At 44.0% G+C, this 20,841-nt stretch overlaps 1 protein-coding gene across 3 annotated transcripts in view; it reads right to left on the reverse strand.

The window, feature by feature from the left end:
- Positions 1 to 389: 389 nt before the first annotated feature.
- SMC1A (structural maintenance of chromosomes 1A) overlaps positions 390 to 20,841 on the reverse strand; it is a 35,572-nt gene continuing 15,120 nt past the window's right edge. For all 3 annotated transcript variants that reach the window (XM_082609021.1, XM_082609020.1, XM_082609022.1), the window contains 10 exons: positions 18,295 to 18,436; positions 16,192 to 16,337; positions 15,947 to 16,100; positions 14,775 to 14,885; positions 3,827 to 3,983; positions 3,197 to 3,351; positions 2,926 to 3,077; positions 1,722 to 1,795; positions 1,330 to 1,436; positions 390 to 896 (listed from right to left, as the gene is read on the reverse strand). In XM_082609021.1, the coding sequence (XP_082465147.1) occupies positions 813 to 896; positions 1,330 to 1,436; positions 1,722 to 1,795; positions 2,926 to 3,077; positions 3,197 to 3,351; positions 3,827 to 3,983; positions 14,775 to 14,885; positions 15,947 to 16,100; positions 16,192 to 16,337; positions 18,295 to 18,436 (1,282 nt within the window). In that variant the 3' untranslated portion in view covers positions 390 to 812. The remainder of the gene's footprint in view (positions 897 to 1,329; positions 1,437 to 1,721; positions 1,796 to 2,925; positions 3,078 to 3,196; positions 3,352 to 3,826; positions 3,984 to 14,774; positions 14,886 to 15,946; positions 16,101 to 16,191; positions 16,338 to 18,294; positions 18,437 to 20,841) is intronic.

The following is a 20,841-nucleotide window of genomic DNA, read 5'->3' on the forward strand; positions in this document are numbered from 1 at the left end:
CTGCTCCTAGCACCCAACCAAATCCTACCAACTTGTCAAGGTCCAGCTCAAATGTGACCTCCAGGAAGCCTGGAGCTGATCATCCTCTTCTCAAATTCAAAGCACCTATACATGATTCAGCTAACCACGGGAACTCATGAACCCACTAGCATCTCCTTAGTAGGAGGGTAGAGATCATGTCTGATTCAGTTCTGTATTCCTAGCATAGAGTCTGACAAAGAGCGCGTTCAGTATGTATTTGATGAACACACGAAATGAATGAAAACATTAATGAGTGAATGAGGGTGGTTTCACGTAACTGCCTGAATCCTGAGGTCTGGAATAACTATGCCCAGCGCCGGGGTGCTGTCATACTAAGCTCTCTTGGAATCAAATTCAGCCTAGGCTCCTTCTAAAATGGGTCTCCAATATCTTTATTATTTTGCAAACACACCCACATGCGCACATGTGGACACATATACACACACGTACATACCCACACACAAGCAAAATGCAGGGGGCCCAAAGAATCCATGATTATGGGTGAGGGGGTAAGGTCCAGGGTGGCGGAAGGGGGGGATGGACAGATGGCCCTGTTCAGCTCAGTTCAGCTCAGCACCTCGTTCCAGAGGCCAGGATGCTCCCTGAAGCTCAGGAATTTTTGCTCCAGAACTAACATCACCTCTGTTCCTCTTCATGCTTGATAGCGGTGCCTAGACCCCATGACTTACCAAACAGGGACAGGAGGTAGGGGAAGGTTGGGAGCCAAATATCCAGAGATTGGGAGAGGTGTAACTTAGGGATCCAGACAGGGCAGGAGGGCAGAACTACTGCTACTGCTCATTGGGGTTGGGGTTGGCATCTGGGTACTTGGTGAGGTCGAAGGTCAGGACTTTGCTGATCACACAGTCCCCTTGCTGAAGGAGGATGGAGAAAAAGAAAAATAAAATTGTAAGGAGAGAATTAAGAGGGGTCAAGTGCCCCAGGATTGTGGGGCCTCAAACCCTCCTCCCTACATACCTGCCCAAAGCGCAGGCAATGGTTCTCCGGGTATGAGAGGATGTACTCAGTCCCATGTGCCTTCTTTTCCTGCCTATCTCTGCACTCTCATCCTTTTCTCTGCTGTCTGGCTGCCTCTGCCTCGCCTTTCCACCTGTCCCCAAATGCAATGGCCCTGCCCAGCTGAGCTGGCTAAGCCTCCAGGGCAGGGCTCCAACAAGCCCAGATGGCCATTCAGGACCTGAGTCCCTATGCTCCCCCACCCCTGTGCCCCTGCACTGCAGCCTTCCCTTCCTGCCCTGGGGAGTCAGGCAGGGAGTGGGGCCGGCTCCTGAGCCAAGCCCGCCCTACCTCGGGGTAGACTCCAATGAGGCTCTCAGCCTTGGTGTAGAACTCCTCCTTGAGAGAAATGACGATGGCCTGGAAGTTGCAAGTCGACTGCTCCTTGATGTAATTTGCTACCTGTGGGAGGGGCCGTGGAGCACTTAGCAGGGCTGAAGCCCTAACACTCCCTGTCTTATCCAGTCAGAACCAGAGGCAGGTGGGATGGGGTAGGGGGTGGAGGGTTGGGGGAAGAGAGGCTGAAAGGAGGCCACTGACTAACACAGTGCGGCTGACCCTGGGCCCAGCCTCCCAGGCACAGAGAACAGGCTGCAGGAATGGCTAGGGCGCACTCAGGAGCTGTTCCCTGAAACCCAGCCCCGACCTGGGGGCCTCCCTCCCGGGCCCCACTTTCCTTGCACCTACCTTGCCAATGTTGGTGTTATCCAGGGCAGCATCGATCTCATCCAGGACGAAGAATGGGGCTGGCTTGTAGCTGGGAGGGAACCAGTAGGTGAGCTGACACTGATGGGGGCAGGGGCGGGGCATGACAGCCCCAGAGCCCATCATACAGGCCAGCACCCCCTTCCATTTCTTCAGAGATTAAAAAACCCAGGTCTGAATGTTGCCTGAGCCCCTAAAGGCCAATATACCAACTGAGTCCTCCTTTGCATCCAGCCCTGCGCTCCAGGATCCCACAGAACAGAAGACATGGTCCTCTCTGGAGCATCCAGGTTGGCTGGGGAGATAAAGTGTCCTAGGCTCTGGCCACACTGACCAAGCTACCTGGAGGTCTACCCCACCCACTCACACCATGTCTCCCTGCCTCTGCACATGCTGTACCCTCTGCCTTGGAATGCCTACTGGTCTCCCTGGCTAACTTCTACTTATCCTTTGCATTTCCTGCTCAAGTGTTAGCTGCCCTTGAAAGGCTTTCCTGGCTACCCACACCCTCCCAGATTGGGTTGGTGGCTCTCCTCTGTGCATCCACAGCTCACACGCTCACCCGGTTACAATATTTAGCTCACTGTCTGTTTACACATCTGGCTTCCAGTAGACCATGAGCTCCTCGAAGACAAAAACCACGTCTGACTCAGCTGTGTCCCTAATCCCCCAACAAGGTCTGGTACAGAGCAGCCCTCAAGAAATGCTCACTGAATGATGCTGTACAATCAAGCACTAAGTTGTGGGGGGGAGTCAGATTCAAGTACTGTTGGCATTCAGGAGGGGGAGGTCAGGGTATGCCACAGTGGTTGAAGCAGGCTTCCTAGAGGAACAGGAGGAAGAGAATGAGATGTGAAGGGGTGGAAGGTGATGGCCAAGCTAGATTTGCATGAAAAGGGCTTATGAGCCAGCAAACATGTGAGCAAAAGCCTGGAGGTGGGACTGAATACATGCAGGGGAGGGCATGCTGAGTGGATGAGGCTGGATTGGGAAGACAGGTCCAGGAAACCAAGGCCAGATATGCTGTAGTAGGTAGGGAGACAGGGATTCAATCCAGAGTCCACCAGATCATCTTCACCTCGGCATAACTCTGCATATCCTTGGACCCCAGAGCCTCCAGTGGCCTCAGTACAGTCTCCACCAACTGCCCGGGGGGGGGGGGGCGGGCGGGCACAGCCATACCTGTGGATGGCAAAGAGGAGGGCCAGAGCTGCCACTGTTTTTTCCCCCCCTGACAAGTTGTCCATGGGCCGGAAGCGTTTGCCAGGAGCCACACAGTTGTAGTTGATGCCATCCAAGTAGGGCTCCTCGGGGTTCTCAGGGCCCAGGAATGCCTAGGGGGAAAGGAGATGGGTCAAGGGTCTGGGTCTAGATGGGGATGAGGACAGGAAGCCTAGAGGGAAGGGCAAATGAGGATGGGTAGGGGCTAGTTGGGTAAGGGGCTCCAGCCTACCTGGGCACTGCTGTTACGGGACAGGGCCTTGTAGATCTCATCAATGTTGGTGGCCACTGATTCAAAACAGGCATTGAAGCGGTCAAAGCGCTCCTTCTTGATCTGTTCAAATGCCTGCTTGGCCTTCTTGGCTCGCTTTCGGGCTGCCTCAAATTCTGCCACAAGGGAAAGACAGGTGACCCCTCAGTACCCAGGCTCTGCCAAGGCTGAGGACCATGCCCTGGCAAAAATGACCTACAACTGACAATCCACAGAGCAGGGACATCCCACAGGAAGAGGAGTGCCTGCGGAGGGGCCCAGGAAGACAGTTCCACGATCACCTGTATCCAGTGGGCCAGCCACATAGTGCAAAGGAAGAAACATGGGCTTACAGCCACATAACACGGATTCTTCCCTGGGCTCTACCAGCAACCAGCTGTGTGACCTCAGGCAGGTCACTCATTCTCTCTAAACCTCAGCAGTTTTCTACTCTATAAAACAGGTGTGATAATCCCTACTGTTTAGGGCTCTTGGGAGTTTCGAGTAAGAAAGCACGTAAAAACAGGAGCCGTTGTGATGTATAACAGGCCCTTGCCATACCTCTAGCCTCCTGCCCTCATCTTAGAACCAAGAAGAAGAGGAAACCCTTACCGTCTGAGGTTTCCTGGAACTTGTCTCGGACACTTTCCAGCTTTTCCATGGCCTTCATGTTGGGGGCAGCAATACGCTGGAGCACACTCTGCTGCTCATTCAGCTTCTGCTGCAGTGTGTTCATCTCCTGCTTGATCTCCTCCTCGGCCTGGGCATCCTGCAAATCCCAGGTCCAGCAACATCAAGAAGGGCCAGGCCCCTACAGAGATACCTGATCCGGGCGGGGGCCTGGGGACCTACTCCCACGCAGAAGGCAGGTTCTTTTTCCCTAACCCTGCTCCTCTCATCAGGTCCTGCCAACAGTAATCATTCCCACCGTCCCTAGAAATTACAGGCTGACATCGCTTTTCTCATCTCTAGCCCTTCCCCCAGGCCGTCAACCTCTCCATCTCTCAGGAGGAGCAGCTGGTGGTGCCCCTCTCTGGCTCTCAGCCCAGGCCATGAGCCAGCGCCATCCCAGGGTGACCTAGAGGCTCCCACATAGGCTGGTCTGGACTCCACTTACAGCTCTACAACGAATAAGGCAACTCACGTTTTCTGCTCAGGTCACCACACCTGAGCAAATCCCATTTGAACTTGGTTTTAGGTCTTATGGATATTGTGATGCATGTCTGGGCTTGTGCCTTTCTGCCACTTTCAGTCAATAAATATTTACTGAATGCCTTCCAATGCCAGGCACTGGCCACTCATATCCTGTGAGTCATGGCTCCTTTGTTCATAGAGCTCATGGACTAACAGAGGAATGCATATAAGCAAACAATCAGAACATCGTATGGTGAATACCCAAACAATGATAAACAGATGGTGATGGGTCAGCACACAAGAAGGGCGCCTAACTCAGACAATGGGGCTAGGGAAGGCTTCCAGGAATATTTTTAAGCTCAGGCCTGTAAGATGAATGGTGAGGACAGAGAGAAGGAACAGTCTTCTATGCAGACAGGAGTATCACATGCAAAACCAGGGTTTATTCATGGTTCATTCAAGGAAATCAAAGCAATTCAAAAAAGTAATCAACTTTAATGAACTTCAAAAGCCAAACAGGGGAATTCCCTGGCGGTCCAGTGGTTACGACTCAGCGCTTTCACTGCCGGGGCCCAGGTTCAATCCTTGATCAGGGAACTAAGACCCCACAAGCCACACAGCACAGCAGGAAAAAAAAAAGGCCAAACAAATAAGCAAAGGGCAATTCAACATGGCAATAGTAGCAACTGTGTGTGTGTGTGTGTAAGCACACGCATGCCTGTGCGCTAGGCAAAGAGACAAAGCTGGAGGCACATGAAGAAGCCCAATGATAATGGGCCTTTTAAGAAATTTGGACTTTTCCCCAAGGGAGGTGAGGTACCACTGAATGACTTCAAGCACAGGAAGGACATGAATATACATATATATATTTTAGAAAAGCCTTTCTGAACATCTCTCTCTCTATATATGTATGGAGTGATTCGTGGATACAGTATAAGTAAAATATGAAAGGTACACAATAGAATGCTATCTTTTACCTAAGAGAGGAAATGTGAATAATTTACATACAAATATATTTGTATTTTAAAAATACAACAACAACAAAAAGATAATCCAAAAACTAAAATGGTCACACATACAGGAAGGGGGGTGAAGTTGGACAGGAAAGAAAGCTAAACTTCTCTTCACATACCTTGTATTATACTTCTGGTTTCAGGACCAAATGAAGAATTTACATAATTATAAAACAAAATTAAATTGAATCAAAATGTGAAAGCCACTGGGTAAAAAAACTGTTGGGGAACAAGATACTGACAAGATGTCAAAGAATCACCCTAAAGATTCCTTATTACTTACAAAGGTAAAAGTGTATGCTTAGCATTGAGATCTGGCAATTGATACCTTAACTGAGGATCAAACCTAGAATCATGAATAGTGGGACACCCTAACACTATGTGCCTCCTGGCGTGGTGCAATATAAAGTACACAGTGGGGAGTTGCCTGGCGGTCCAGTGATTAGGACTTGGTGCTTTCACTACCATGGCCCAGAGTTCAATCTCTGCTAGGGGAACTAAGATTCGGCAAGCCACGCTGCACAGACAGCGGGGAGGGGGAGTACACAGTGAAATATTTTTGCCAAAAAATTACTTAACCCAAGTCTATCAAGCCTCTAAAATAGTTCAAACTTCCAATTCATAGGAAATACAAGGTTAGGTGGAACAAATTAAACAGAGTAATGAAAGGAAACTAACATATCCATAATGTACCCATAACATATCCTGTTCTTCGAGACAACATGTAGACTGTTCAAAACACCAATGTTATGAAAAAAAGTGAGGGGACTGCTCCACATTAAAAGAAACTAACTAAATAAAAGAAACTAAAGAGAACAACCAAAAGCAATGCATGAATTTGATTGGATCACAGCTTAAAAAAAACAAACTACTACAAAAGACACTTTGTAACAACTAGGGAAATTTGAATATGGGTGGAATACTGACATAAAATTATTAATTTTCTTAGATATAAAACTGAACTTTTTTTTTTTTTTGCGGCACACGGGCATCTCACTGTTGTGGCCTCTCCCATCGCGGAGCACAGGCTCCGGACACGCAGGCTCGGCGGCCATGGCTCACAGGCCCAGCCGCTCCGCAGCATGTGGGATCCTCCCAGACCGGGACACGAACCCGTGTCCCCTGCATCGGCAGGCGGACTCTCAACCACTGCGCCACCAGGGAAGCCCGAACTGTGTCTTTTGGTCTTGTTTATTGGTTTCCTTTGCTGTGCAAAACTTTGAAGTTTCATTAGGTCCCATTTGTTTATTTTTGTTTTTATTTCCATTTCTCTAGGAGGTGGGCTAAAAAGGATCTTGCTGTGATTTATGTCATAGAGTGTTCTGCCTATGTTTTCCTCTAAGAGTTTGATAGTTTCTGGCCTTACATTTAGGTCTTTAATCCATTTTGAGCTTATTTTTGTGTATGGTGTTAGGGAGTGATCTAATCTCATACTTTTACATGTACCTGTCCAGTTTTCCCAGCACCACTTATTGAAGAGGCTGTCCTTTCTCCACTGTACATTCCTGCCTCCTTTATCAAAGATAAGGTGACCATATGTGCATAGGTTTATCTCTGGGCTTTCTATCCTGTTCCATTGATCTATCTTTCTGTTTTTGTGCCAGTACCATACTGTCTTGATTACTGTAGCTTTGTAGTATAGTCTGAAGTCAGGGAGCCTGATTCCTCCAGCTCCGTTTTTTGTTCTTAAGATTGCTTTGGCTATTCGGGGTCTTTTGTGTTTCCATACAAATTGTGAAATTTTTTTGTTCTAGTTCTGTGAAAAATGCCAGTGGTAGTTTGATAGGGATTGCATTGAATCTGTAGATTGCTTTAGGTAGTAGAGTCATTTTCACAGTGTTGATTCTTCCAATCCAAGAACATGGTATATCTCTCCATCTATTTGTATCATCTTTAATTTCTTTCATCAGTGTCTTATAATTTTCTGCATACAGGTCTTTTGTCTCCTTAGGTAGGTTTATTCCTAGATATTTTATTCTTTTTGTTGCAATGGTAAATGGGAGTGTTTTCTTGATTTCACTTTCAGCTTTTTCATCATTAGTGTATAGGAATGCCAGAGATTTCCACACATTAATTTTGTATCCTGCTACTTTACCACATTCATTGATTAGCTCTAGTAGTTTTCTGGTAGCATCTTTAGGATTCTCTATGTATAGTATCATGTCATCTGCAAACAGTGACAGCTTTACTTCTTCTTTTCCGATTTGGATTCCTTTTATTTCCTTTTCTTCTCTGATTGCTGTGGCTAAAACTTCCAAAACTATGTTGAAGAAGAGTGGTGAGAAAATATTTGCAAATGAAGCAACTGACAAAGGATTAATATCCAAAATTTACAAGCAGCTCATGCAGCTCAATAACAAAAAAACAAACAACCCAATCCAAAAACGGGCAGAAGACCTAAATAGACATTTCTCCAAAGAAGATATACAGACTGCCAACAAACACATGAAAGAATGCTCAACATCATTAATCATTAGAGAAATGCAAATCAAAACTACAATGAGATATCATCTCACACCAGTCAGAATGGCTATCATCAAAAAATCTAGAAACAGGGCTTCCTTGGTGGCGCAGTGGTTGAGAGTCTGCCTGCCGATGCAGGGGATGCAGGTTTGTGCCCCGGTCCGGGAGGATCCCACATGCCGTGGAGCGGCTGGCCCCGTGAGCCATGGCCGCTGAGCCTGCGCGTCCGGAGCCTGTGCTCCGCGACGGGAGAGGCCACAACGGTGAGAGGCCCGCATACAGAAAAAAAAAAAAAAAAAAAAAAAATCTAGAAACAATAAATGCTGGAGATGGTGTAGAGAAAAGGGAACACTCTTGCACTGCTGGTGGGAATGTGAATTGGTACAGCCACTATAGAGAACAGTATGGAGGTTCCTTAAAAAACTACAAATAGAACTACCATATGACCCAGCAATCCCACTACTGGGCATATACCCTGAGAAAACCATAATTCAAAAAGAGTCATGTACCAAAATCTTCATTGCAGGTCTATTTACAATAGCCAGGACATGGAAGCAACCTAAGTGTCCATCAACAGAGGACAGGATAAAGAAGGTGTGGCACATATATACAATGGAGTATTACTCAGCCATAAAAAGAAACGAAATTGAGCTATTTGTAATGAGGTGGATAGACCTAGAGTCTGTCATACAGAGTGAAGTAAGTCAGAAAGAGAAAGACAAATACCGTATGCTAACACATGTATATGGAATGTAAGGAAAAAAAAAGTCATGAAGAACCTAGGGGTGAGACAGGAATAAAGACACAGACCTACTTGAGAATTGACTTGAGGATATGGGGAGGGGGAAGGGTAAGCTGTGACAAAGCAAGAGAGAGGCATGGACATATATACACTACCAAACGTAAGGTAGATAGCTAGTGGGAAGCAGCCGCATAGCACAGGGAGATCAGTTTGGTGCTTTGTGACAGCCTGGAGGGGTGGGATAGGGAGGGTGGGAGGGAGGGAGACGCAAGAGGGAAGAGATATGGGAACGTATGTGTATGTATAACTGATTCACTCTGTTATAAAGCAGAAACTAACACACCATTGTAAAGCAATTATACTCCAATAAAGATGTAAAAAAAAAATTGAACTGCGGTTATGGAGGAGAATCCCTCGTTCCAGCATGCTAAAGAATTTAGAGTTGAAGTCTACAACTTCCTTCAAAAGGTGCAGCAAAAACAAAAAAAGTGTGCAGTGCAGAGGGAGGGAGAGAGTCAAGAGAGATTAGAGAGAAAGCAAACTGGGAAAATGTTCATTGGTCAATCTAAGGTGAAAGGCATATGGGTGTTCAACTGTACTATTCTTTCAGTTTTTCTTGTAGGTTTGAAAAGTTTCAAAATTAAACTTGGAAAAAATAAAGGAGAATACTAAAAAGCAAAATCCTTTAAAAGTTGAAAACTAAACAAAAGAAATCTGCCTATATATTAGGCTGGTTAAACACTCAGAAGATTCTTTCAAATCACTTTAAAACATAGGAACAGGACTATCCATGCCCCATGAGCCATTAGCTTAATGAGCCATTAGCATCAAGAAAATCTTAAATAGCATTCAGTAATCGAATTGTTACTAATAATATCTTATTATGATTTTCTATATACATGATAGGCTAAAGTAAATATACTATTGAATACTTGCTAGAAGCCAGATTTTTAGCAAGAATAATTGGAAACTCAAACATAAAATCAACGTTAAACTGTGCGAATTACAATTTCAGTTGGAAGTATCAATATGAACTCATGATACATTTTTCCCTCTAATAAAAAATGCATTTTGTAGCCCAGTCTACTGAAAAGTTCTAGAAGCACTGAGCAACCCAGCAGTCATGAACATTCCAGTGTCCAGATGGTAGTTGCTAAATAATAGCATTCCCTACTAAAAGAAGTCAGAGCTTCTCAGAGAAATGGCTAATTCCAGATCTGCGGTGGGAAACGTAAAGGATGAGCCTGGACATACCAGAAAGCAAGGAAGATATCAAAGACTACAGGAGGGGACTTCCCTGGTGGTCCAGTGGTTAAGAATCTGCCTTCCAATACGGGGGTGCGGGTTCAATCCCTGGTCGGGGAACTAAGATCTCACATGCCACGTGGCACAGCCAAAAAAAAAAAAAAAAATACTACAAGGGTTGTGTCAAAATTATTCAGAAGCCAACTTGAACGAGTTCCCACTGGCCAAAGATACAACACCTTGATGCAATGAGAAGGATAATAACCACAGCAGAGTGCAACACGTCAAATGTGTTTAAATCCTTAAGTTCATAATAACATGAAAACAACTCAGTGGACAAATCTTGAGAATGCCAAAGAACCACCTCATTATTTTATAAACTGGTAAATAAAGGCAAAGAATCAAGCACATATATCCTGCCTTTCCTATACAAACTACCTCAGGGTAACCAAATAATTGACGAGAGGAAATCTCTTTACAGTATTCCAGCTAATAAAGAAATGATAGAATAAGATGACCATTTTGCAACCCCTGACAAATTATGTAATGGATCTAGGCAATAATCATCATGGCTGCAAGCCACACAAAAAGAGCCAGTGACCAGACATTATAAACCTCCTGATGGAAGTAATGACGTCATATGAAGTAGTCTTGACCAAAATAAACCCCAAAACTTCAATCTAATCAAACCTCTAGATCTGAGCTGTCCAATACAGTGGCCACAACCCACATGTCACTACTGAGCATGAAAAACGCAGCTAGTGTGACCGAGGAACTAAAGTTTTAATTTTATTGAATGCTAGCTAATTTAAATTTAAAAACTGATACTCAATTCAGTTACTACAAAACTTCTAAGTATATTTGGAACAACTCGGGTATGTGGTTCTCCTTTTTCAATTGTAAATTTTAGGATATCTAAATACAGATCAAGTATTTCTGAGTAAAATTTAGCATCCAAATTGAGATGTGCTGGAAGCTTAAAATAGATAATGAATTTTGAAGACTTAGTACAAAGAGATGGTTAAATTTCTCATCAATAATTTTTATACTGTTTACACATTGAAATGATCATTCTTTTGGATATACTCGGTTAAACAAAATATAGTATTAAAATTAATTTCATGTTTTAAAAGTTACACATGTGGATGATACTGTATCTCTATTGAACAACACTGATCTACATCTAACTACCCACTTACAGGAACTATGGGGGACAGCAGAACTTATTTTTTTTGCTTTGTTCTGCGGGAACATTTCAAAAACCACAGGATACAATCAACAAAATACAGAATGTAGAAAATCCTTCAGGAGAAATGAGCGAATTTCTTCAACAACAATAAATATTGCAGAGAAAAATAAAAACAGACAGAGGGGGAACTTTTGGATTAAATGAGACTTAGGAGACATCATCAAGCAATCACTATATCAATCATCTATCTCTCTTTCATCTTACTTGACTCCCAGTTCAAGCAAGCAAACTGTGAGTGTGTGTGTGTATAACAATCAGGGAAATGTGAACACTAATCATAATACTATTATTAAGGAATTATATAATAATATATAACTCCAATGTTAAGTAATTGGGTTTTTTGTATGATAATGATTCTAAATATTTTTAAGAATTTTCTCTTATAGAGATACATTCTGAAATATTTACAAATGAAATGACATGGTGCCCAGAATTTTTTAAATAACCTGGGGGTGGGAAGGGGAGGCTGGAGTGTGTGGGGGTGCATATGAAACAACTTTGGCCATGAGTTGATAACTGCTGAAACTGGTGATGGCCACATGAGACAGCACTGTACTATTTTACTTCTGCATATGAAATTTTCCATAATAAAAATCTAATAAGAACAATAGCAAAAATCAACTTGAAGTGGCTCCCGCTGGCCAAGAATGGGACAATTTGAATATCAAAAAGAAAAATGACTCCAAATAGACTGAAACATACCAAAAGACATTTCAACACTTAAGTTTATAATACATATAAATTAGAAACCTCACTGGTCACTAACTTTAAAGGTTACAAGGGCAACCAAGTCATTCTGAAAGCTGGTAAATAAAGGCAAAGAATTAAGTATTTATTCTACCTTTTCTGTACTAACTGAATTTCAAGGGAACTAAACACTTGATGTGAGAAAGTTCTTTTTTAGAAATCCAATTAATAAATGTAGGAGGAATGAAAGAATCAGAAAATTACCATTTTGCAGCCCTTAATAGATGTAGGCAATGATCGTTCGTTAATAGCTGCTGAAACCAGCTGTGAAAGGCTGATAGGGAACTTTATAAGATTGATGGGGCTAACAACACCTGAACATGGTGATCATGATTGCTTTTCCTTTTTTAACTTTACATTACGTAAATTTTTAAACATTCACAGAAATGCAGAGAATAATACAATGAACCCCACGTACCCAGCTTCAATAATTATCAACTCATGGCCAATACTCTGCCATCTATACCCAATTTCTTTCTATATTCAACTATTTTAAACCAAACCTCAAATGTTTCATCCATAAATACTTCAGTATGTACCTCTAAAACAGGGTTTCTGAATCTCAGCACTAATGATATTTTGAGCCAAATAATTTGTTGTTGTGGGGGCTGTCCTTTGTGCACTGTAGGATGTTTAGCAGCATCCCTGTTGTCTACCCACTAGATACTGGTAGCAACCCCTGCCCCAGTTGCGACAACTGGGTGTGACAAGAGTATCTCCAGACATTACCAAGTGTCCCCTGGGGAGGCAAAATCCACCCCACCCATTGAGAACCACTGTTGTAAAAGGTAAGGACATTTAAAAAACAAAACCACAATACCATTATCACCTAAAAATATTAACAGCAATTCCTGAACATCATAAACTATCTGGTCAGTGTTCAAATCATCCTAATTGTGTTACATAAAAAATTTTTTACAGGTTTTTTTCAAAGCAGGTTCCAAATAAGGTGCCCACATTACAACTGGCTGATATGTCTCTTAAATCTCATTTAATCTATAAATTCCCCTGCCTCTCTTTTCTTTGCAATGGATTCAAGGGAAGGCCACACATTGTAATTGGTTGATTTGTCTCATAAGCCTATAAAAGTTCTCCCTTTCTGTTTATTTCTTTCTTCCCATTTATTTATGGAAGAGACCAGGTCTTTTGTCCTTTAGAGTTTCCCACAGTCTGGATTTAGTTAACTGCATCCCTGTGCTTTTATTTAACATGTTCCTCTGGCACCAGTGTTTCATGTAATTGGTGGACATAAAAGCTTAATCAGATCCTTGTTTGAGTTTCTGGCAAGAATATTTCACAGGTAGTGTTGAGCATTCATCAATCTTATCATTACAAAGATAGAGAGAACTGACATTCAGTGTCTACTGATGCGATGCAAAAGGAAGTTCATGAGTACACGGTACCATGTATGATATATTCTTGCCCAAAATAAAAAATGAATCTGAATCCAATCAAACCACAGATTTAACTACCAGTTTATAGGAAACACAAGGATGGAAGGAAGAACATGTCAAAAAACATCATGGGACACAATCAGCCAAATTCAGAGTATAGAAAATTGTACAAGACCAATGACCCAGATTCTTCCATAAATAGCAAGAAAAAAATAAAAAGGGATAAAAAATGTTATAGACCATAAGAGACCAATTTTAACACATGGACCTCACTTGGATCCTGATTTAAACACAGAAAATTTTTTTATTTTATTTTATTTTTTTTGCGGTACGCGGGCCTCTCACTGTTGTGGCCTCTCCCGTTGTGGAGCACAGGCTCCGGACGCGCAGGCTCAGTGGCCATGGCTCACGGGCCCAGCCACTCCGTGGCGAGTGGGATCTTCCCGGACTGGGGCACGAACCCGTGTCCCGTGCATCGGCAGGCGGACTCTCAACCACTGCGCCACCAGGGAAGCCCAGAAAAAATATTTTTAAAAAAGATATTTATGGGACATTCATGGAAATCTAAACATTTATTGAATATCAGGTGACATTACAGAGTTAGTGCTAATTTTTTGGTATAATATCGTGGTTACATTTTTTAAAAAGGAGTCCTAGAGATATATACTGAGGTAATTATGAATGGAATATCTAGAATTTGATTTAAAATGTGCCAATCAGGAGGGGGAAGGGTATAAAAAACAGGATTGACCATATGTTGCTAATTATTGAAGCTGGATGATGGGTACCTGGGGTTCATTGTATCATTCTTTCTACTTCTGTATCTGTTTGAAATTTTCCATAATAAAAAGGTTAAAAAAAAAAATCAAGTCCCCCTGCCTGGCTATAAGGAAAGATTGGAAAGCACCAGAAACTATTTAGAAGGCTCCTACAGTAGTCCATGTGAGTGGTGAAAGCAGCCTGAACTAGAGAGACAGTGGAAACAGAGAAAAGTAGAATTCAGTAGATATTTGGAAGGTAGAATTGACAGGGCTTGGTAATTCACTGAATATGCAAAGTGAGAGAGAGAGTTAAGGACAAGGCTCAGATTTCTGGTTTGAACCTGGGGCTGGCACTGAAGAGAAGAGGCCGATTTGGGGAGGAAGGCTGGGGTTTGAGGTACCTGTGGGCCCTAGCATAGAGATGGCAGCTGAAGCCAGGGGAGTAGAGGAGATACCCAGGATGAGAGAAGGAAAGGATGCCTGGGACAGAGCCCTGAGAACCCCCCGAGGTCTATCTGTTCACTGTACAGGAGCCTGTTCTCCGTGTATCTGGGCTGAGACGTGTACACAGGTGGAAGGGGAAGACTGGCAACAGGCAGGGATGGGGGCAGCTGGGGGTGGAGGTGGAAGATGTGCCTGTGTCTGTGTGTGCATATGGGGGGAAGCCATGGATCACAACTCCACCCCACCCCCCGCCTTGCCAGCTTGCCCCTCTTTCCAGACATGGTCTGTCTCCACAGGGCCCCCAGATGAGCTGACCCTCTCTCTGGACAGCTGGGAGGATGTACCCACTCCCCGAGGCTGAGCCTCACCTTCAGATCCTCACACAGGTCGCCGTAGTCAATCTCGATGAGGGCCTCTCGTGCATAGATATTGGAAGTTCGTTGGGAGCCACTCACTGAATCCTCCCCCTGGGAGCTACCCTGCAATGGCAAGAGGGAGAGTCAAATGGACCCGAATGGCCATAAGAGCACTTGCTCCTCTAGAGGGGGCTGAGGGGCTCCTTTGCAGCCTTCGATGTCTTTGAGAAGCACCTTGCTAGAAAGTACCTGTGGCAAAAGGAAGAGCAGCTCTGACAGGAGAAAGATCTGAGTTCAAAATTGGGCTCTACCACCGACTAACCGCGTGACCCTGGGCAAGCCATGCTGTTGCTTGAATCCTCATTTAAACACACAAACCCTCATCTGTAACACCGGACGATGCCTGCCTGGCAGGGCTGTGCTTAGGATTAGGAGTAATTATATCACGTGCTACCATGATGCCTGGCACACTGCCGGTGTTCAAAATATTTTGCTGAATTAAATGGAAATGCTATTTGGGAAGAAAGGAGGGAGAAAGACATGTGGGACTGAAATACATGTTCAGGTCAAAGACAAGATATCTGCAAACCTCCTCTCAGTTAACATTCCCAGCCCCTTGCTACCAAGCTTCACTTCCAGTGGATAAAATGCCTTGGCTCTTCTATTGGCTGGTGTCTCTCCCTTTTCCATAACTAAGCTTCATCACCTCTGCATTGCTGATGTCCCTTACCCAACTCTCTCCCGGCCAACCTCCCTCACTGCAGCTAAGTTACCATCCCTCAGGTCCCTCAATTCCATCTTCCTTTGCTCTTGGCTAATGACCCTCAATTCCCACTCCTACCAATATCCATCACCTGCTGGAACTATCTTAGCTCAAGTCCCTAAGGTTAATGAATGACTTCCTCCTCTCCTGGCTTACCTCCCTCACCACCTACTGACATGCAGCCCTACCCCCAACAACTTCCCTCTCACACCAAGGTTATTACCTTTCACCTCACCTGCCTTCACAGCCTCACCCTGCCTCATCTCCCCTGCATCCCTCCTTTTGTCTCTCACCACCTGCACCCACCATCCTTTTCTCTCTCTCTCTCTCCCTCTCTCACCTGCCCTCCCTAGCCACCTTCATCCCCCATTCCTGGTTATGTTGTTCACAGCTCACACCCACCACCAGCCTTAATACTCACCTCTTCCTGACTAATATCGTCCATGGTGCCCTTAGACAGTGGCAACTTGATGTCCTGCATCTTGCAGGCCTGTAGCAGGTTGTGGCGGTCACTGCGTTTCTGTTCAAGCTTGGTCTCAATGGCTGTTACCTCCTTCTGTAAATGGGTCATTTCCCTAAGAAGATCCAGGGAGATAGGTGAGACCCAAATCCAGCAAGCTGCCCGTACTACGTACCTCCCCCAGGCCCAGGCCTGAACCCACTCACTTGTTGGCGCCCCCCAGTTTCTTACGAATCTCCTCCATCTCATGGTTCTTGTCATTCACCTCTGACTTCTTGGCCAGGTGTTGATTCTTCAGGTCTTGTAGCTGGGCCATGGTCTCATCTATGATCTTCATGTGTCTTTGTTCCTCCTGGTCCCAGCACGGTGAACAGGACAAGAAGTGAAGGCTTTCCCCAGCTCACCTTGGGATCTTCCCTCATTGTCCCCACCCTTTCCACCAGACAGTTTGCTGGAATCTGTCTTCAATGAGCTCTGCTTTTACAAACCCCCATCACCCCTCTGAGTTCTTTTACCTTTTTCCAAATTATTTTGTTGACCTCCCCCTTACCCCAATATACAAGTTGCCTGCTGTAGAAAAGTTCAAAGTATAGGAAAAGTATGAAGTAGGAGGAAAGTAAGAAATTACTTGTAATCCCACCAGCCAGAGAGAACCAATTAACATTTAGCCTATTTCCCCTCAGCATTACTTATGGACAGGTCTACATAGTTGAGACTAGATTGTAATTAAAAGTCTATATTCTGACTTAATGTTATTTAAGCATCTTTTCCACACCAAGACTACTGTCATGAGCAATAACATCAATGTTTTTAAAACACCCACAAAAACAATACTGTGCACTTTGCATGAGTACATATATATGAATGCAAAAGTATTTAAGTAGGGCTTCCCTGGTGGCACAGTGGTTGAGAGTCCGCCTGCCGATGCAGGGGGCACGGGTTCGTGCCCTGGTCCGGGAAGATCCCACATGCCGCGGAGCGGCTAGGCCCGTGAGTCATGGCCGCTGAGCCTGCACGTCCCGAGCCTGTGCTCCACAACGGGAGAGGCCACAACAGTGAGAGGCCCACGTACCGCAAAAAAAAAAAAAAAATTAAAAAAAAAAAAAGTATTTAAGTAAATGCCTATAAGGTCTGGAAGAATACACCCTACATGAGATTAGCCCCAGGAAGAGTAAGGGGACTGGGATTGAGAGTGGTCAAAGGGGACTGTCATCTTACCTATTATGCTCTGATTTTTTTTTAAAGGAGAATGTTTTCATTTTGATCTGAAAGTCACAGAAGGGGACATATTTGCAACTTTCTCTCAAATGGCTCATAAGAAATAATATGCAGGGCTTTCCTGGTGGCACAGTGGTTAAGAGTCCACCTGCCAATGCAAGGCACACGGGTTCAAGCCCTGGTCCGGGAAGATCCCACATGCCGCAGAGCAACTAAGCCCATGTGCCACAACTACTGAGCCTGCGCTCTAGAGCCCAGGAGCCACAACTACTGAGCCCGTGTGCCACAACTACTGAAGCCCGCACGCCTAGAGCCTGTGCTCCGCAACAAGAGAAGCCACTGCAATGAGAAGCCCGCGCACCGCAATGAAGAGTAGCCCCCGCTTGCCACAACTAGAGGAAGCCCATGCGCAGCAATGAAGACCCAAAGCAGCCAAAATATAAAAATAATAATAATAATTTTTTTTAAATTAAAAAATAAACAACCTGGGGGACCTCCCTGGTGGCGCAGTGGATAAGACTCCACACTCCCAATGCAGGGGGCCTGGGTTCAATCCCTGGTCAGGGAACTAGATGCTACACGCATGCCGCAACTAAGTTTGCATGCCAGAACTAAGGAGCCCGCCTGCGGCAACTAAGACCCAGCACAACCAAATAAATAAATAAATAACAAAACAAAAACATCAACCTATGTGCCAGCATTTTGGATTTCCTCATGTATTACTGAGGAGAAATGTATTCTGAAGACTCTCAATGGATGGTGCCATATGGCCTAAGAATGCTGGTTTTGTGCGTCATGGCCAGTATCATTTAAAAAAAAAAAAAATCTTGGGTGATGTGATAGGAAACAAATTACACATAATTGTTTTAATTTGCATTCCTTTGATTTCTACTAAGGCTAAATTATATATATGTGTTTATGGGTTATTTGAATCTCTTCTTGAACTGTTTGTGCCACTTACTCATTTTTTCTCCCTATCTAGGTCTTGGTGTTTTTCTTATTTAGAAGAGGGCTTTATAAATTATGGATATTATCTCTTCCAATTTTTCCTCTTAGCTTTTAGTTTAGTTTTTCATGGTCTCCTTCCTTACCTTCTTGAGCTTTTCTATCTCATTTTCATCTTTTTTCACTGTCTGCTCCCACATGTGTACTTTATCCTGGTCCTCCTTCAGTTGGTTCTTTTCAAAATCCAATTGGATGCCCAAGCGAGTCTTCTGATTCTCGAACTCCAAACTGTGGGGAGAAAGGAGAACTAGGCCTAGGGCACAGGGACTCAGTTACTGCTGAATTTTAGTCACCACTCAGCTCATCCACATAAAACTGTCCCCTGAAGTTACAGAACTAAGTTCCTTGGCCTAGCTTTGTAGATATGGCACAAGGCAGAGGAGATTGGGCCAAACTCCATGAATCCTCCTTTAAACACTGGAGCCCCCATTCGGAGTTCCTAGAAGGAGGCACAAAAAGGTCCACCTGAACCCACCAGCTATGATAATTCCTATTTATTAAGCTTCTATGTAATTTACATACATTACCTCTAATCCTCTAATGAACAGCTCCACAAGAAGGCATTATTATCTTAATTTTACAAATGAGGAAACTTGGGCCAAGAGGTAAAAGACCTTGCCCAAGGCCACAGAGCTGGCAAAGAGACATTAGATCCCGGGTGTAAACACCAAAACCTGGGTTTCTTCTCCTGGCATCCTTGCAATATAATGTGGTGGGATAAGGGGACTGGTATCTCAACTCTGCCATTTACTAGTAATGAATCTCAGACAAGTTAGTCATACTCTCCATGCCTGTTTCCTCACCTGAAAAATGGAAATATTAATAGTACTTACCTCAGAGTTATTGGGAGTCAATATGTATAAAGTCCTTAGAACCATGCCTGGTACACAATAAGTACTCAACAAATTTTAGTTATCATCACCACCTCCAGGTATACTGGCTGTATTCAGTTCATATTCAGTTCATGGGCTTTGACTCTTTCCAACTACCCCCAAACCCCCGCATACACCTCTGCCCCAACATTCCAGAATCTCTAAAGGGGCAGAGCTTGGGTAGTAAAAAAAAAAAAAAAAAAAAAAAAAAAAAAAAAATGGAGAAAATAGATTCCTGCTAGTTCCCTCCTCCCCATCTCTATAGAAACTCAAGAGTATGTAACCAGCATACACAGATGCTAGCAGGACAGGCAGGTCTAACTTCCAACTGTCCCTCCACCCCCCAGTATGGTGTGACAGATGCTGCCAGATGTCATGCTAGCAGCTTAAACCTATTAGTCACTATAATCCAAATGGGATGTAATTAACTCTATAATTTTGAGCTATGCAATTTTAAGTTCAATCTCCTAAGCATGACTCACAAAGCTTTCTGTGATCTGGCCCCTGCTGACCTCTCCAACACCTCCGCCTTCCTCCTGACCCCATTTTTCTGCTCCAGATATTCAATACTTAGTTTGCAGAACAAGGTACGCTCTCTCACACCTCTGAGCATGCTGTTCTCACTGCTTGGAACTCCCTTCTTCTGTCTACTGCCAGGTTGGCTAAATCCTACTCACTCTACAGATCTCCAGTTCATCACTCCTTGGTCTATAAAACCTTTCCCAACGATTGTGAGCAGGTTCTTAGTTCCTATTACACTTTGTTGGGTTCCTCCCTTTTTGGTATAATCATACCCCATAGTCCATAAAACACTTATGATCGCTGTCTGTACAAGACCTTTCCCTTTTCTCCTTTGGTTCAATCTGATTTCTACTCCTATTATCTTCCCTACAGTGAGCATGTACACCAAAGTGACATACATACACACACATACATACATACGTATATAACCTTAAAAATGCATATCCTTGTAAAATGTTGTTTTGTTTTTAAATTTATACAAATGTACAGTGTTATAAATTTATCCTGTTACTGCCTGTAAATCTAGTTCTTGTCTGAACTGCTACACAGTATTCCATAGTCTGTATAGTCATCATATTTAACTTATACTTCTCTGCAGTGATGGCCGTCTACATTGCCACCAATGTCCCACTATTACAAATTATGCCAAGATGAACAACTTTGAATGTGTCTCTTTGTCACCCTGTGGCCAAGACTCTCTCTGGGATATAGACTCAGGAGTGGCTTTGCTGTCATTGGGCTCGTGTAGACTTATTTTCACCAAATACTGCTAGATTGTTTTAATTCGCATTTTCTCTAATTAGGAATGAGATGGAACATCAATTCACAGTTATTAGCCATTCGAGCTTCTCTTTCCTTGAAATGCTAATACATCCTCTCTCCATTATTCTACTGGGTCTCTAGGTTTTTATTTTTCCTTTTGTTGATTTGCAGCTCCTTGAACATTTTCCTCTGTATTTTCTATCTACCTCAAGTACGGCATCATTCTGAAACTGCTGATCTACTTGTTTGTCTTCCTCTTTACTCCATAACTCCCTGAGGACAAGGACAGTCTCTGATTCAATTCTATATCCCTTGAGCCTGACTTGGGGGTAGGAGAGCAATGAACAGTTACTGTATGGGTGATGGTCTAGCTGAACTGCTGACTGAAGCCCTGGGTCCAGGGGGTGACCTCCTTCAGAGAGACTGTGTTGTGTTCACCTATCTTACCCTCATCTCCCCACTCTCTCCAATACCTAG

The sequence above is a fragment of the Mesoplodon mirus genome, assembly GCF_964341445.2.
Source record: "Mesoplodon mirus genome assembly, chromosome: X".
NCBI lineage: Eukaryota > Metazoa > Chordata > Mammalia > Artiodactyla > Ziphiidae > Mesoplodon > Mesoplodon mirus.